The sequence below is a fragment of the Oncorhynchus kisutch genome, linkage group LG8, assembly GCF_002021735.2.
Source record: "Oncorhynchus kisutch isolate 150728-3 linkage group LG8, Okis_V2, whole genome shotgun sequence".
Classification (NCBI taxonomy): domain Eukaryota; kingdom Metazoa; phylum Chordata; class Actinopteri; order Salmoniformes; family Salmonidae; genus Oncorhynchus; species Oncorhynchus kisutch.
This window is the reverse complement of record NC_034181.2, coordinates 64557839-64575107: the sequence shown is the minus strand read 5'-3', so window position 1 is coordinate 64575107 and position 17269 is coordinate 64557839. Positions and strand designations below refer to the sequence as shown.

General features: G+C 45.1%; 1 protein-coding gene across 3 annotated transcripts in view; it reads right to left on the bottom strand.

The window, feature by feature from the left end:
* Positions 1-4896: 4896 nt before the first annotated feature.
* The window catches only part of LOC109895421 (AT-rich interactive domain-containing protein 3B), a 75253-nt gene continuing 62880 nt past the window's right edge, over positions 4897-17269 (bottom strand). For 2 of the 3 annotated variants that reach the window (XM_031830857.1, XM_031830858.1), the window contains 6 exons: positions 13461-13644; positions 11461-11714; positions 9733-10005; positions 8989-9030; positions 8794-8886; positions 4897-8690 (listed from right to left, as the gene is read on the bottom strand). In XM_031830857.1, coding sequence (XP_031686717.1) covers positions 8506-8690; positions 8794-8886; positions 8989-9030; positions 9733-10005; positions 11461-11714; positions 13461-13644 — 1031 coding nt within the window. In that variant the 3' untranslated portion in view covers positions 4897-8505. The remainder of the gene's footprint in view (positions 8691-8793; positions 8887-8988; positions 9031-9732; positions 10006-11460; positions 11715-13460; positions 13645-17269) is intronic. The other variant, XM_031830859.1, reaches the window with a different exon arrangement.

Below are 17269 nucleotides of genomic sequence, written 5' to 3'. Positions count from 1 at the left end.
GAGCTGTATTCCATCCTAAGCAAACAAGAAAATGCTCACCCAGAGGCTGCGCTCCTAGTAGCCAGGAACTTTAATGCAGGGAAACCTTCGTTCTACTAAATTTCTATCAGCATGTTAAATGTGCAACCAGAGGGAAAACAAACTCTACACCCCCTTTACTCCACACACAGACTCGCATACAAAGCTTTCTCTCACCCTCCATTTGGCAAATCTGACCATAATTATATCCTCCTGAAAAATTTCAACAGGAAGCACCAGTGACTAGATCAATAACAAAGTGGTCAGATGAAGCAGATGCTAAGCTACAGGACTGTTTTGCTAGCACAGACTGGAGTATGTTCCGGGATTCCTCCAACGGCATTGAGGAGTACACCACATCAGTTATTGGCTTCATCAATAGGTGCATCGATGACGTCATCCCCACAGTGACATTTATTTTGATTTTCTTTAAACCTTTATTTATACAGGTTTTTCTCATTTCCCAAGAGAGACCTGGTCCAATAGCAGCAGGCGGAACAATGTTTCAGACAAAACAACTTACATACACTAACAACATTAAACAAAACTAAAAACACACAAACGGTACAACAAAAACATTTAACCTAAAAAACACGAAAGTATTTACTAAAAACAACTGTCCTGAAGACAATTACACTCTTCTATGATATATACATCGATCAAGTGTTGAAACTCCACCAACGAAACTAGATCATCAAATTTTTAAATGTTCAGGAGAGAATTCCAGGACCACGGAGCTAAGTTAACTAAAACTATTTCTACCATGACCTGTTCTACTTTTTTGGTACTGTTAGAAGCAAATGAGCATGGGACCATAATTGATATTTATTTACCAACCTAACTAAAAAAGAACAGAGATAAAATGGCATTTGACCCAATATGGCCTATGTATACCAGTGTTTAAGCCTATGCAAGGTCAATGACGACCAGCCAACAGCGCTGTAGAGATCACAATGATGTGCTAGATGTTATTGATTTGTAATGAACCTGAGGACTGACTGCATGATACACTGAATCAAGTGCTCTCAGTGTAGTGGTTGAGACCTGCATATACACTGCTCAAAAAAAATAAAGGGAACACTTAAACAACACAATGTAACTCCAAGTCAATCACACTTCTGTGAAATCAAACTGTCCACTTAGGAAGCAACACTGATTGTTCTGTGAAATCAAACTGTCCACTTAGGAAGCAACACTGATTGACAATACATTTCACATGCTGTTGTGCAAATGGAATAGACAACAGGTGGAAATTATAGGCAATTAGCAAGACACCCCCAATAAAGGAGTGGTTCTGCAGGTGGTGACCACAGACCACTTCTCAGTTCCTATGCTTCCTGGCTGATGTTTTGGTCACTTTTGAATGCTGGCGGTGCCTTCACTCGTGGTAGCATGAGACGGAGTCTACAACCCACACAAGTGGCTCAGCTAGTGCAGCTCATCCAGGATGGCACATCAATGCAAGCTGTGGCAAGAAGGTTTGCTGTGTCTGTCAGCGTAGTGTCCAGAGCATGGAGGCGCTACCAGGAGACAGGCCAGTACATCAGGAGACGTGGAGGAGGCCGTAGGAGGACAACAACCCAGCTGCAGGACTGCTACCTCCGCCTTTGTGCAAGGAGGAGCACTGCCAGAGCCCTGCAAAATGACCTCCAGCAGGCCACAAATGTGCATGTGTCTGCTCAAACGGTCAGAAACAGACTCCATGAGGGTGGTATGAGGGCCCGACGTCCACAGGTGGGAGTTGTGCTTACAGCCCAACACCGTGCAGGACGTTTGGCATTTTCCAGAGAACACCAAGATTGGCGAATTCGCCACTGGCGCCCTGTGCTCTTCACAGATGAAAGCAGGTTCACACTGAGCACATGTGACAGACGTGACAGAGTCTGGAGACGCCGTGGAGAACGTTCTGCTGCCTGCAACATCCTCCAGCATGACCAGTTTGGCGGTGGGTCAGTCATGGTGTGGGGTGGCATTTCTTTGGGGGGGCCGCACAGCCCTCCATGTGCTCGCCAGAGGTAGCCTGACTGCCATTAGGTACCGAGATGAGATCCTCAGATCCCTTGTGAGACCATATGCTGTGTCAGCAGTTCCTGCAAGAGGAAAGCATTGATGCTATGGACTGGCCCACCAGTTCCCCAGACCTGAATCCAATTGAGCACATCTGGACATCATTTCTCGCTCCATCCACCAATGCCACGTTGCACCACAGACTGTCCAGGAGTTGGCGGATGCTTTAGTCCAGGTCTGGGAGGAGATCCCGCAGGAGACCATCCGCCACCTCATCAGGAGCATGCCCAGGCGTTGTAGGGAGGTCATACAGGCACGTGGAGGCCACACCTACTACTGAGCCACATTTTGACTTGTTTTAAGGACATTACATCAAAGTTGGATCAGCCTGTAGTGTGGTTTTCCACTTTAATTTTGAGTGTGACTCCAAATCCATACCTCCATGGGTTGATAAATTTGATTTCCATTGATCATTTTTGTGTGATTTTGTTGTCAGCACATTCAACTATGTAAAGAAAAAAGTATTTAATAAGAATATTTCATTCATTCAGATCTAGGATGGGTTATTTTAGTGTTCCCTTTATTTTTTGAGCAGTATATATAACATCACTAAAACCGCCAGTAATGTACATCGTACTACCTCCTTCCTGGCCTCAAAAGAAAAATAAGCCTTATGCCAGTAATAAAAACCTATTCTCAGTCTGAGCTTCCTTATAAAGTTCTCGACATGCACAGTCAAGCTCAGCTTATCATCAAACCACACACCCAAACATTTGTACACTTTAACTTACTCTATAGTATGTCCAGCCAATGTAGCAATAATTTGATTAGTAACATGCCTGACATTTGAATATACCATGCATTTGGTTTTACACGAATTTAGAACCAGCTTTAAATCATTCAGATTATGTGGTATGATGTTAAATGCTCTTTGGGCATTTTCAAAAGCTAAAGATAAACTACTACTACTTGAATAAAGAACAGTATCATCTGCATAAAAATGAACATCTGCTGTTTCAATAAGATCCCCCAATGTTGTTGATATACAAAATTAACAATAGTGAACCCATAGCAGAACCTTGCGGAACACCTGAGCACACGTCTATGGACTCAGATTTACAACCATACGCCATTACACATTGTGTACGATTTGATAGGTAATTTATAAACCAATCTAGAGCATGACCAGTAACTCCACAACATTTTAACCTTTGCACTAACACAGCATGGTCCACGGTGTCAAAAGCCTTCGACAAATCAATAAAGACAGATACACAATGTAACATCTTATCAAGAGCACAATGGATGTCATTTAAAACCTTCAATGTTGCTGAAAGGGCTGTGTCCAGACCTAAAACCTGATTGCATTCCATTTAATATGTTGTTTTCTTGGAAGTAGGCCTTTAGCTCCCTACTAAGGACTCCAGTACCTTAGGCAGTACAGACAATTTGGATATGAGACGATAGTTGTCCAGTAGCGAAGGATCTCCACCTTTCAGGAGAGGCAGTACAAAAGCATATATTTCCATAACTTGGGGATTACCTTAACATCAAGCGTGAGGTTAAAAATACATGTTAAGGGGGGAGCAATGATGTCTGCAGCTAGGTGCAGGAAGCGGGGGTCTAGTTCATCAGGGCCAAGGGATTTCTTTCCATCAATTTCTTTCAGGGCTCGACACACTTCTGAAACAAAGAAGGATGAAAAGGAGAACCTGGTGAAGGAGTGCACAGGGGTGTCAGGTAAATTCATAGGGGGCTCACTTATACCTTTGACCTTTTCAAATAAACTGCCTGCATCTAAAAAATGCTGATTCAAGGCTTTCAGAACAGAGGTTATCTGTGTGTCTAATAAGAATTGTTTGGGAAGCTGTGTATCTTTTTTGCACTCCAAACCTTTCACTACTTGCCAGAAATTGGATGGATTATTTAAATTATGTGAAGTAGATTTCAGGTAGTGGTCTGCTTTCAATTTACGGATCATAGCCACACCCATATTTTGAAGACGTTTAAAAGCCATCCAATCATCTGCCAAATCAGTCCCTCTTGCTTTAGCCCACATAGCATTTCGTTCCCTTGTGATTTTTGTAAGTTCCTTAGTAAACCAAGGGTTCTCTCTGCCCTTAATCATGAATTTAAAAAAAAGGGCCATGCCTATTGCATACATCCTGGAATGCGTTGTGGAAGTAAGAAAAGGCTAGTTGAACATCAGGGATTAATTCCAGTCTATTCCATGCAATGCTAGATACATCATGTAAAAAACCTTGAATATCAAACCGCTTCCAGTTTCTTTTCGTAATGACACGTGGAGACTTCTTAGGAATTTTATCATCTCTCACACAGGGAATAGCACAGTACATACATACCCCAACCAGAAGCCATGGATTACAGGCAACATCCACACTGAGCTAAAGGCTAGAGCTGCCTCTTTCAAGGAGCGGGACTCTAACCCGGAAGCTTATAAGAAATCCCGCTATGCACTCCGACAAACCATCAAACAGGCAAAGCATCAATACAGGACTAAGATTGAATCGAAGACCGTCTCTGGCACTCGTCGGATGTGGCAGGACTTACAAACCATTACAGACTACAAAGGGAAGCACAGCCGAGGGCTGCTGAGTGACACGAGCCTACCAGACGAGCTAAACGACTTATATGCTCGCTTCGAGGGAAATAACTCTGAAACATGCATGAGAGTACCAGCTGTTCCGGAAGACTCTCCGCAGCCGATGTGAGTAAGACCTTTAAACAGATCAACATTCACAAGGCCACAGGGCCAGACGGATTGCCAGTACGTGTACTGCGAGCATGCGCTGACCAACTGGCAATTGGAAGGAAATTCAAGCCACACTTAACAAAAACAACACACACAGATAAGATATAAAGTAAAACTTTATCATGACATACAAGTTTAAAGCCCTGAGAACCATATCTTTATATTACTAATGTGAACAAAACTGAATGTCAAAATCACTTTGGAAAAGTGCTCCTCTTTTAAATACAATCAGCACAAACCAGTTTTACAAGCATTTACGTTGTCCCAATTTTGTTTTAATCAAAAGAGAAAACTATAATATCATTACCATGTCCATAATAATAATAACAGTACAAAAATATGCACAAACCTCACAGATTTATATACGGAGCATTGTACAAGCCAAAAACAACATAGAATTGATAAATGAGGTATTCAATAACCACTTGCATATGCACTTGTATTACACAGATCAGGTTAGATTTAAATAATAAAAAATCTAATAAAATCCAAACCATCCCAGGGACAAGGTTCTGCAGACTTTCAACTTCACAGTTTCTTGAGTGATGTGACCTTGCCTGCAACTGATGACAAAAATCAAAAAGCGACAAAAACCGAACCAGTCTAAAATAGCATTTAGCAAGTCAGTAGAGACAGATTTTTGGGTCGTCCAAGATTTGGATGTGTCCCTCAGTATACATGCCAATTGCATAACTTCAATATCAAATGCAACAATGACAGCAGCCCAATGCCCCGAGGTAAGAGGTAGGGGGTCTTCAAGAGCTCTCTCACACACACACCAACAATTGTAGCCCACATAAGCCTGAGCTGTAAACTGAATTCCCAGTAAATGTGGTTCTAACTTGTTTCCCACCCTTGTCATGGTGTGGTTTTAGAGAACAGCACCACCTGCAGTCTCCTACGTGGCATTACATGGTTGTTACACACCCTCCTCTAGCATATTCTGAACTTGCTCTCACACTCATACACACACTCCCCCTCTCTCATGCAAAGGCTGTAAGGATACAATGTCAGACAGTCATTGACTAGACTGATTGGAAAAAAACAGAAATGTCCGTTTCTAAAACGAGAGAAACGAAAAAGGGTTTTTGTGACACCACCTAAGTGATCAAGCTAATTCGGTCCATCAGAAGAAGAAAAGTCTACACAAATAAATAGCATACCTTGGTTTTGAAACCAATAACATGATTTATGAATGTCTTAATGCCTGACTGAATTCATAAAGATCATTTACTCTTCAAAGGATTAAGCTTGAAGATAAAACAGTCATTCCTAGCAGAGTCCTGAAAGGTTCACTGTTCTCTCACAGCTGATTTTAAGGCAGCAACTACATCTTTCACCTTTATTAAATGTGGACATAATATTTCATCACGATTGCAGGTGTCTCTTTAGTCATTGTATATATGTTGTGGTGGTCCTGTAATCCTGGTCGGTGGTCTGCGCCACAAAAAGTCCACAAAAGCCAACAAATAACAGCTAAAACACAGCTTACTAAAAGCAACAGGGCTGCCCACCTCAGAGATTACAGGAGATCAGGGGTGAAAGGTTTAGAAACAGTTAAATGCCTCACAGATAATGCTAGAAATTAATTTCATTCAAATCATGTTCTATTAAAAATGCAGAGTAATTACCTGAACAGTTTGAGAATGGAAATACTCTAACTGTGGATGTGTCTGAGAAATTTGGGAGGCCTGAACTTTGAATTGAGACAGAAACCAGTTGTCAAAACAGCTACCCTTTCTGTCTTATTCAATGTAGAGATTAGGCCAAAGGGCCTTGTGTATCATGCACTGTTCACTGCAGCATAACTCACTGAGGTATATCCCTGGTATGTCAGGTGATGGGTGCCCATGCCAGGCAGAACCATACCGGGCCCAAGACTCAATCACAGGTAGGCAAATGTCTGATTAAGAAGCTAAGGAAAGCAACATGACCAGAGCTGACAACTTTAACAGTATGGACTATAGAAGATGGGCTAGCATAGAACCCATTCTTTACTCCACTGTATCCTACCTAGTGGTTCAGCTAGCCTATTCAGCTAACCCACAGCAGCTAGCCCATAACAGCCTGGGCAGGAGACAGGGCTAGTCTTTGGTATTCAGCTGTGCAACGGCCAGAGGCTACCACACAGCAGAGGATTACGGTGTAAAATACTGGCCACCTGATTGTACACATGCAGAGCAATACTCTTAAATAGGTTTTGTCTCATAAAATGCAGTATGAAGTAAACCAAACAAATACAGAGAAAACCGGAGGAGAGCAAGCCCATCCCAGTTCAGCTTGGTATAATAATGTGTCCCCAAGAAAACCCAGTAGTCAAGTCTACGTTTGTAGTCCAGCATTCGGGAGGAGTCCACTCCTGTGGACCGTTGCTCGTCGCAGGGACTCAAACCACCAGGTCAAGTCACGCTGGCTTTGCAGCAATGAGGTATGTAGTGTATGTCTCCTTCTAGAGAGTCTGAGGTATTCTTTGAAGACAGTCTGTTAGACTTGCGCATTCTTTCGGTGGAATCCTTTTTTAAATGACAAAGCGAGTCCATAATAAGAGACTTCACTGTGCTTCCTGAGAAAGGGCCCTCTCCCACACGGAGAGGTGAATATGAGGTTTGAAAAGGTATGTGGTTAGAACACTTCAGGTCTGGTCTGCCAGTGTTGGAGGAAAACCATTGATGGGTGATTTGTCTCTCCTCTCTGTTGAATTGAACTAGGGACACACACTGATCCCAGAGCAGGGACTAGAACACCTTCACTACCTTTCTGATTATTAGATAGATCCGGGGTGGTGAGCTTGGGGCTTGCTAGTCCTAAACAGATAGACGGATCAGTCAGTTCTTATGACCTCATACCGTGTGTGAAAATATATCCAAAGCTAATTCTGATCCTCAAAGCCCTTTAGACACATTGCCCATCAGTTTCTTGTGTTAGATTGAAGATTAAGTACATCATTCCAAATAGGCTGAATGAGGGGGTGACTCCCTGGTATTGATTGTGGGAGTGACTACTGTATATGAGGTATTACATGGCTATCTGTAGGATCAATAAAGTAGTGCACTCAGAAGCAAAAAGGCTACGGCCCGTCGTCATGGCAACTCGAGCGGTGTGATAGGGTTACTGTATGAATGAGTAGGTGGTGTGCTGAGGTGAGTGAGGTTCCGTTGTGAAATTCCCAGAAATTCCCCTGATTTCAACAAGATCAAAAAGGATACAAAAATAAAGTTAATTCAGGGGAAGTATACTACAGCTCCTGAGGTAAAGATACCACTGCAGGTTACTTGATTTGAGGTATGTAAAAAGATAACTAAAAAAATAGTATTAATAATAATAATAATATTAATTCGAAAAAACTAAAATAAAAAAAACAAAAAGCCAACAAACAAACAAAATAAAACTCTTCAAGTTCAGTTGTGAACACCTGTCAGTGGGTTTTGGCTGAGCTCTGATTGTGTTTAGCATGTGTTTGGGATAAGAGTGTCTGTGTGCTGGGTGTCTGTGAAATGCATAGGTGTGTGTGTGTTCATGTTCTCTTGAGATGTAATTGGGTGTGTGAATTGTGTATTCATAAACGGGTAGCCAAGGTTGACAGGAGCAATGAGGTATTTGTTGTGCACCAGTTTCTTTTTTTCTTATCGATTTATCAATGTACTGTATTCATGCTAGGCCTCGGTGTTGATGAAAAGCCTAGAGAGTGGGTTGTAGGGCGGCCTGAGCTAAGGGGAGCCACTGGTGGAGGGCTCGGCTGAGCAAGGCCCCTTGGAAGAAGAGGAAGAGCTGGGACTGTGGCTGTGGGCAGAGGTGACGAACCCAAACCCAGCGCTGGGTCCAGCAGAGGGCACTGTTGCTGCAGTGGACACGCTAGTCCCTGGTGCGCCTGACTTCTGTGCAAACAGGGTTCCTACACGACAGAAGGACAAACAGAATATTACAGCAAGATAAACAACACAACCAAATCCGTTTATTTCTTACACGCACGCACGCACGCGCACACACACACACACCTGAATAGAGTGTGCCGTTGACCTCCACAGACACACTGATGCTAGCAGATCCATTGGTGGAGATGCTCAGAGCCATGTCCTGCTGCTTCTCATCTGGAAAGAAAGAGAAAGAGGAAGTGTAAACCAGTGTGGGCAGAAAGCAGAATCAGGTACTATACAATAGCATGCAGTAAGTGAGAATTGGGTGTCACGAACATTTCCTTGTGGGTGTCTTGCAGCATACATCTGCATAACCCACTGAGGAGAGAGAAACACAATCATGTCACAGTGACCCCAGGAAAACCCAGGAAAACATTCTGCACTTCCCCTCTCAAAGCATTTCTTGTGTAGCAGTCATAATGCATTAATTGTTGTACTCGCACACACACATTCAACACCCATACAGGCTGAACCTCTACTGTGTGTGTGTGTGTGTGTGTGTGTGTGTGTGTGTGTGTGTGTGTGTGTGTGTGTGTGTGTGAGAGAGAGAGAGAGAGACATGGGGAATAACCAGCATGTGATAACATTAAGGCACCAAACAAAGCATGTGTTATGACATATATACAAACAGCCAGAGGCTGAGCTGAAGAGGCACAGGTCAGTGAGTCAGCTAGCAGAGTGGGCTGAAAGCCTTTATCTCTGTTGTGCAGTGACCGCTGCGTTGCCTTTATAATGGCTTCTAAATGTCATCCTCCTCTATCTCACGGGGGAGCGGAGGGAATCTGGTGTAGGCTGTGCGTTTTTTCATGGTGCTCAGAGAGTCAGGCATTGAGGGAGCTTCAGTGTACATCACTAGTCTACTTAAATGTATGCGTTTCCTTGAGAAAATGATTTCTAGTGCATATCAGGCAATTACTCCAATCTTGAAAACCTATGGAATGTACTGTATGTGTCGGTTACAAACTGACTATGATATGTAACTGTATAGAGTGCCCAGGGGGAGTCAGCCTGGGCACGTACCTCTAGCGGTGGTGCTGTTGCCCAGGCGCAGGTTCATGGGGACCTGGGAGGCCATGGCAAGCAGGTTGTGTTGGAAGGCCTGCTGCATCAGACGCTGCTGCTGCTCCTCTGCCAGGCGTGCCATCTTCCTCTCAGGGCCCTCGCCAGTCTCCAGCTTCTCCCTCAGCTGCTCCAGAGTGGCAGCCCGCGCCAGCCCTGCCACCTGCTGCTGCCCCAGCGACAGGGACATGGAGGTACCACGAGCCGCTGCCATCATGGAGGGGGTGACCTCTTCTAAAGAGAGGCAGGGTAGGAGAGGTAGGATATGTTACTTTCATGGAAACAAAAATGAGAATAATTTCAGTATTGTAAAATATGAAGAAAATATTTGATAAAATGACAATTTAACGTGGTAAAATGAGGCCAAAGAAAGGGAGGGAGATCTGTTGAAACAATAAAAAACACAAAAAACAGCAATTATGTGGGCAGTATTTTCTGTAACTGAGCAGCATTCCAATAACATCAAAGGTAAGATCAGATAAGAAAAACAGGTAATGGTAGTGATCCAGCCAGATCCTATTGATGAGGACAGACAGCTGTAATCCAGGCTGGCCGTAAAGTGTCCTGCTGTCTGTGGGAAACATGTTATTAATCAGTAGTAAATGGTTAAGAGACAGTGAACAGCCCAGGGTCAAACCCTCAGTCACACTCAGACGCTTTGATCACAAAGGGAGTGCATAGCACATTGATCGTCACACAATCTACAGTACAACACACACTGGAGAACAGTAGAGGCTGCTGAGGGGAGGACGGCTCATAGTAATGGCTGGAATGAATGGAATGGCATCAAACACACAGAAACCACATGTTTTGTACTTTTACCCCTTTTTCTTCCCAATATCGTGGTCTCCAATTGGTAACTACAGTCTTGTCCCATCGCTGAAACTCCCGTATGGACTCGGGAGAGGCGAAGGCCGAGAGCCATGCGTCCTCCGAAATACAACCCTGCCAAGCCGCACTGCTTCTTGACTGCCAGGCGCACCAATATGCCGGCTCATGGGTCTCCCAGTCACTGCCGGCTGTGACACAGCCTGGGATCGAACCCAGGTCTGTAGTGACGCCTCAAGCACCGCAATGCAGTGCCTTAGACCGCTGCACCACTCGGGTGGTGGAAACCATGTGTTTGATGTATTTGATACCATTCTACTTATTCCGCTCCAGCCATTTCCAAGAGCCCGTCCTCCCCAATTAAGGGGTCACCAACCTCCTGTGCTGCAGATATTACATAACACAAGGCCTGCCAATGAGTGTAAAGTGTGTAAAGTACAAAATACTTCTGTAAATGGCCATTAAGAAATCAGAGCATTTCTTCTTGTAATACTTGTACTGTACATAATGTCTGACTCTCTACAGTCTGTAGGCTGTGGTGTCTAATCCTATCCAGACAATGAAAGAAAATGATCCTGTAGTTCCTAACCATTGCGACAGAGAGCGCTAAGGCACTATGGATATTTGTTGAGGGTTGCGCTCCGATCAGTCCGATGCGCAAACCCGGAGCCCAACTCTCACTTCTATCTTATTTGAACCCAATAAAGAGCATGGTCTTTCTTTTCCTTTTGTCAAGATGCCTACTGTGTGTTTAGGCTATATCTTAATTCCAGTATTTATTTGAACTAATTATTTATTTTCCAATCTCAATCCTTTATTTCCAGTTTTTTATTGAGAAGTTGCTGATCCTTTAATACTCACCTTTTTTGAGAGAGTGGACGGGTGAGGCCAGCAGGCCATTGAGGCTCCCAGCGGCTCCGGCACCCAGTGCAGACAGGTGCATCTTGGGAGGGGAGAGGATGTGAGGGGCTGTGCTGGGGGAGAAGCGGAAGAGGCTGCTGCTGTAGCTGGGGCGACGGCCCTCCCGGCGGTTACTGTCGATGGCCGCCTGAAGCTCGCCTGGCGAACTTAGACCTTTCCTCTCACACTCAAAGGGATACAGGTACTTCATGTACCTGAATGAGACAAACATTAAGATATAAGATAATATATGCAAATTAGCAGACCAAAGCGACTTACAGTCATGCGTGAATACATGGGTCTTCAGATCAGAGTACACACACACACATTATATATGCAAACGTATGTGGACACCCCTTCAAGTTAGTGGATTTGGCCATTTCAGCCACACCTGTGGTGTGACAGGTCTATAAAATCTAGCACACAGCCACACAATCTCTATAGACAAACATTGGCAGTAGAATGGCCTTAATGAAGAGCTCAGTGACTTTCAACGTGGCACTGTCATAGGATGCCACCTTTCCAACAAGTCAGTTCGTCAAATCTTTTGCCCTGTTAGAGCTGCCCCAGTCAACTGTAAGTGCTGTTATTGTGAAGTGGAAACGTCTAGGAGCAACAACAGCTCAGCCGCGAAGTGGCAGGCCAGACAAGCTCACAGAAAGAGTCCGCTTGAGTGCTGAAGCACGTAGTGGGGTTGCAACATTCACTACCAAGTTGCAAAATGCCTTTGGAAGCAACGTCATCACAAGAACGTTGGGAGCTTCGTTAAACCGATTTCCATAGCCAAGCAGCCGCACCCAAGCCTAAGATCACCATGAGCAAAGCCAAGAATTGGCTGGAGTGGTGTACAGCTCGCCGCCAATGGACTCTGGAGCAGTGGAAACGTGTTCTCTGGTGTGATGAATCACGCGTCACCATCTGGCAGTCTGAAATCTTAACGCTACAGCATACAATGACAATCTAGACAATTCTGTGCTTCCAACTTTATGGCAACAGTTGGGGAAGGCTCTTTCCTGTTCCAACATGACAATCCCCCTGTGCACAAAACATAAATGGTTTGTCAAGATCAGTGTGGAAGATCTTGACTGGCCTGCACAGAGACCTGACCTCAACTCCATCGAACACCTCTGGGATGAATTCGAACGCCGACAGCAAGCCAGGCCTAATCGTCCAACATCAGTGCCCGAACTCACTAATGCTCGTGGCTGAATGGAAGCAAGTCCCCGCAGCAATGTTCCAAAATCTACTGGAAAGCCTTCCCAGAAGAGTGGAGGGCGGGGACCAACTCCATGTTAATGCTCATGACTTTGGAATGAGATGTTCGACGAGCAGGTGTCCACATACTTTTGTTCAGGTAGTGTAGATGCAGTGGCAGAGAGGTCAAAGTGTTACCTAACAGAGACCATGGTATGTAACAGCCTGTGAGCGTGCAGTAGCAGCAGCAGCATGGGTATTTTTCCACCCCATAAAAATGTATAAAAGCAAAGAGCATAATAGAGAGAGAGAACACTGAGGATCAATACGGAGTGAAGAGCACTATCCATTAGATAAGACCAGTGGACCGTTGCTGCTGGAGAGAACAGGCAGGCTGAGTAGGCTAGCATTAAAAATACATAAAAGGTTCATTAAGGCTCTCTGGTATACAGGCAGTAGTATAGAGAGCTAAAGCCCTACACAGGGGCTTACAGAACGCAGAGCTCTCACCCCTCAGTGAAAGCCCACCTCAATTGCTGTGAACTCTGACCCAAATCACATCACAAAATCTACTGGATCAATGGGCTCCTCACACGTGTGATGTAATGGCTAGAGGATGGAATGCAGCGAGAGAGAAGGTGAGTAGTTAAGAGGGATGCGCACACACACACAGTCAGGATGAATGGACACATGCAAACAGACACACACATAGACATCATAGAAAGAGACACACGACTAAGCAGAATGGGGTAGAGAGAGAGACTTACTGTGTGCGGAGGGTGAAGGCAGCAGAGGTGATAGAGGTGGGCAGGCTGAGGCCCTTGGTGATCTCTCTCCAGATCTTCTTGTTGATGACCTCCACCAGGCCGCCCTTCTCCGTCACCAGCTTGTAAAGCATGTACAGGTCCAGAACCTGCTTGGCCATGATGGGGATTCGGTTCACTGGAGTCCCTGAAGGTAGAACCACACGCATCAATATGGATCCAAATATCCTGTTGACGTTACATTGCTGAAGGAGCTGGAATGGTGTGGGTGAGGAGGCTTGTTGCACGTTTTAACAACCTGAAAACTACCTAAACTGTTTTTTTTTTTTTTAACTCAATATTGTCATAGCACTGTAACATGCTTCGAACAGCAAACCCCCATGGTTTGCTGAAACAAATACACAGGTGATATCGTTACTGCCCTCGGTGACAGAGGCCCATAACTCAGAGAGCCGGTTGAATTAGACTGGGAAACGTAAACACATCGGTATAAAATGACAAAGAGAACATATTAGCCAAGTTAAGGCAAAGACAGCTGGACCTGGAAAGAGGGATTTGCAAAAAACAAAGTGAACCTGCTCCAGACTTTTGATACAGATGCATTAATCTGGTTAACAGCTTATCTGCAGTAAAGCATGTAGAAAGTGTGTGTGTCGGGGGGGAGGGAGGGAGGGAGGGGAGGGGAGGTGTAGCCTAGCCCTGGCCTAGTGTGCACCAGCATCAAAAAAGTGCTACTCTCCAGCCCCGATAGGGGTTGTAGGTCTGCTAATCCTTGGGCGGGGGGCGGGGGGCATGGTTAGCCCGGTATAATGAAGCTTATTTAGAGGATTGTGGAGAGTAAATCCACACCCCTCGGCTGTTAGCTGTTGTGCCAGTGCTGCCTGGGGCCTGGTGCTGAGTGGCTGCTGGGCAGGGAGGACAGACAGCCTGAAGCCAGGCCAGCTTTGTGGCACCAATCCTCCCAGCCTCCGCAGGCTGCTAGCAGCTCTAACATGGAATAAGACCAATTAATGCTTTTTTTAAATAGCAATGTGATCAGGCCAGGAGAGGAGATAAGCCCTGGTCCTGATTCAATGTCTCAAGTTAGCAGCAGCCAGTCAGTCCAGTCCTCCGAGGCACAGGTTGTCTTTAATTAAACCATTAGAATCATTGGCTCTGACTGGAGGACACATGGGCTAGCTTGTGTAAGTGTTGCTAGCTAACTCTGAGGCGGGGTGTAGCTGTAGAGGCATTACCTCTCATCTCATTTCAGAGAGGAACGTGTGTTAGAAAACACTGCAGACCCTTAGGACTGAAGCCTATATACAGTAGACCATCAACAAAGCCAGCCAGCGGTAACAACAGCTAGCTAAGCTAGGAAATCAAAATCCCCTATTCCTACAAGACAGTGGGAAGTCTCAGCTTTTCCCGGAATTCCACATTCTGATTTCAAGAGACAATTAACAGACTCCGAAACAGAAAGTACTTTTGCCAAAATAGCCACGTTCTATAGTACAGTAGTAGTAGTTGAAGTAGCAGTAGTGGTAATAATAAATAAAAACAAATCTGAAAGGAGAAAGACATTTCACAAAACTAGGGTACAATATACACATAACATAAAATTAACTATAGATTGTACATGGCCGCTATGACATAATATCAGTTTCCTGTAAGATTAAGGAAGTGCCAACAGCCCAGTAATGTGTCCGGAGTCCTGTCTCTCTGTGTGGTGGATGAGATGACATCAGGCAGGATGTTTGATTAGCACAGAGAGCATAGTGTCACTACCACCAGCCACCACACAGCCCAGCACAAAGAGAGAACAGAGAGAGAGACAGAGAGAGAGACAGACAGAGAGACAGAGAGACACAGAGAGACAGACACAGAGAGACACAGAGACAGAGAGAGAGAGAGAGAGAGACACAGAGAGAGACAGAGAGAGAGAGAGAGAGAGAGAGAGAGAGAGAGAGAGAGAGAGACAGAGAGAGACAGAGAGAGACACAGAGAGAGACAGAGAGAGACAGAGAGAGAGAGAGAGAGAGAGAGAGAGAGAGAGAGAGAGAGAGAGAGAGAGACAGAGAGAGACAGAGAGAGACACAGAGAGAGACAGAGAGAGAGAGAGAGAGAGAGAGAGAGACAGAGAGAGACAGAGAGAGACAGAGACAGAGAGAGACAGAGAGAGACAGAGAGAGACAGAGAGAGACAGAGAGACAGAGAGACAGAGAGACAGAGAGAGAGAGAGAGAGAGAGAGAGAGAGACAGAGAGAGAGAGAGAGAGAGAGAGAGAGACAGACAGAGAGACAGAGAGACACAGAGACAGAGACACAGAGAGACACAGAGACAGAGAGAGAGAGAGAGAGGCCGGGTAGAGGGTAGATAGATCAGGAGCCAGTAGCCCTGCGCTTCCAGAACATACAGCCTATCAAAAGCAGCAGGAATGTGGTGTAAAAAGGCCAGCCTGAGCCCTGGTCAGGCCACAGTTATTTAATGCAGCGCTGCAAGGACATCAATCCTGCATCAAACAATTAGTACAACTGCAGGGGTCAAAGGTTGGCCAGGGGTTATTGATGTCTGAATTAAAGTGCAGGTCAGCAGGAAGCCGTTTTCATACACAGCCAGCCGTATGTCCCCCTGGACAATGAGGCCAGAACAGATAAGCACAATAGACCTGACCTGCACTGACAACCCAGCATTTAGGCTTTAATTCACACCAATGCCTCTATTCCATTCCAGGAGAGTAATATCAATGTCAGGAAGAGGACCATCAGGAAGCGATGTATAGCAAGAAGCAAATCAGTATTTTAAATTTAGACAATAGATTTATACTCCGAATTTGTAATAAATACAAACACTACAATAAACCTGACGGTACAATAAACCAAACGGTACAGAATCATATGAACACGTTTCAACAGGATCTGCTGAAATGTGAGCAAACTGCAACAACCCATTTACGAATATGATTAAATGACGTAATTAACCAAAGCCCCTTCAGCTGGACTGGAGGAGATAGAGAAACATTAGTGAGAACTAACAACCCACCAGTCTTTGGTGAGAAACATCTGCTCCAGCCCTTTTAGGCCTGTGGGCACAATCACTTTAAACACCTCATGTTTAATCTGGGAAACCCAACCCCCGAGTCAGTCGATGCAGAAATGAGTAGCAGAGCAGCGTAGCCATGATAGCAGGCCACAGAACAGCTGAAGTATTAGCTCAAGCTAGGGTTAATGTTGGCCACTATTGGCTGCTTTCCCTCAAAGGGCATCAGGGATTTGTCCACAGCAGCACCGAAACAATTTGTAATTGGCTACAGGCTTCACCTCCCATCGTCCTTTGCCCTGGACTGATTTTCCCCCTGGGACAAGGCCATCAGGAGGCAAGTGATTAATGGCTGTGGAGGTCAGGGGTCATGGTGGTGGGAAGTGCTGTGGTGGTGAAGGCTCCCTGAGCCACTCCCTAACTCCTTCCTCCAGTCGCGGTACTTCCAGTGTTCAGACAGGGCCAGGGCCCAACAGAGAAAGGCCCCCAGGAGGCACCCCACTGGGAGGGAGTTAAAGTACAGTAATTGAGGTATTATTTTCAGTAGTGAGCACAGTCCAGCTTAGAAGACATTATGCTGGATAGAGAACAAGACCGAAAGAGAGACTGAGACCAGCCTACTGCAGTCTGAACCAGTCAAATCAGTGAGTCACAGTTCCAGGATTGAAAAAACACACCAATGAGACTGGTGTTGAAGCATCCCCTCGTCACATGATAGGTTTAACCCCCTTCACCATCCACACTGCTCCCTACAGTTCCAAGGATGCCTTCCATCTCCGTGAGACAAAAAACAA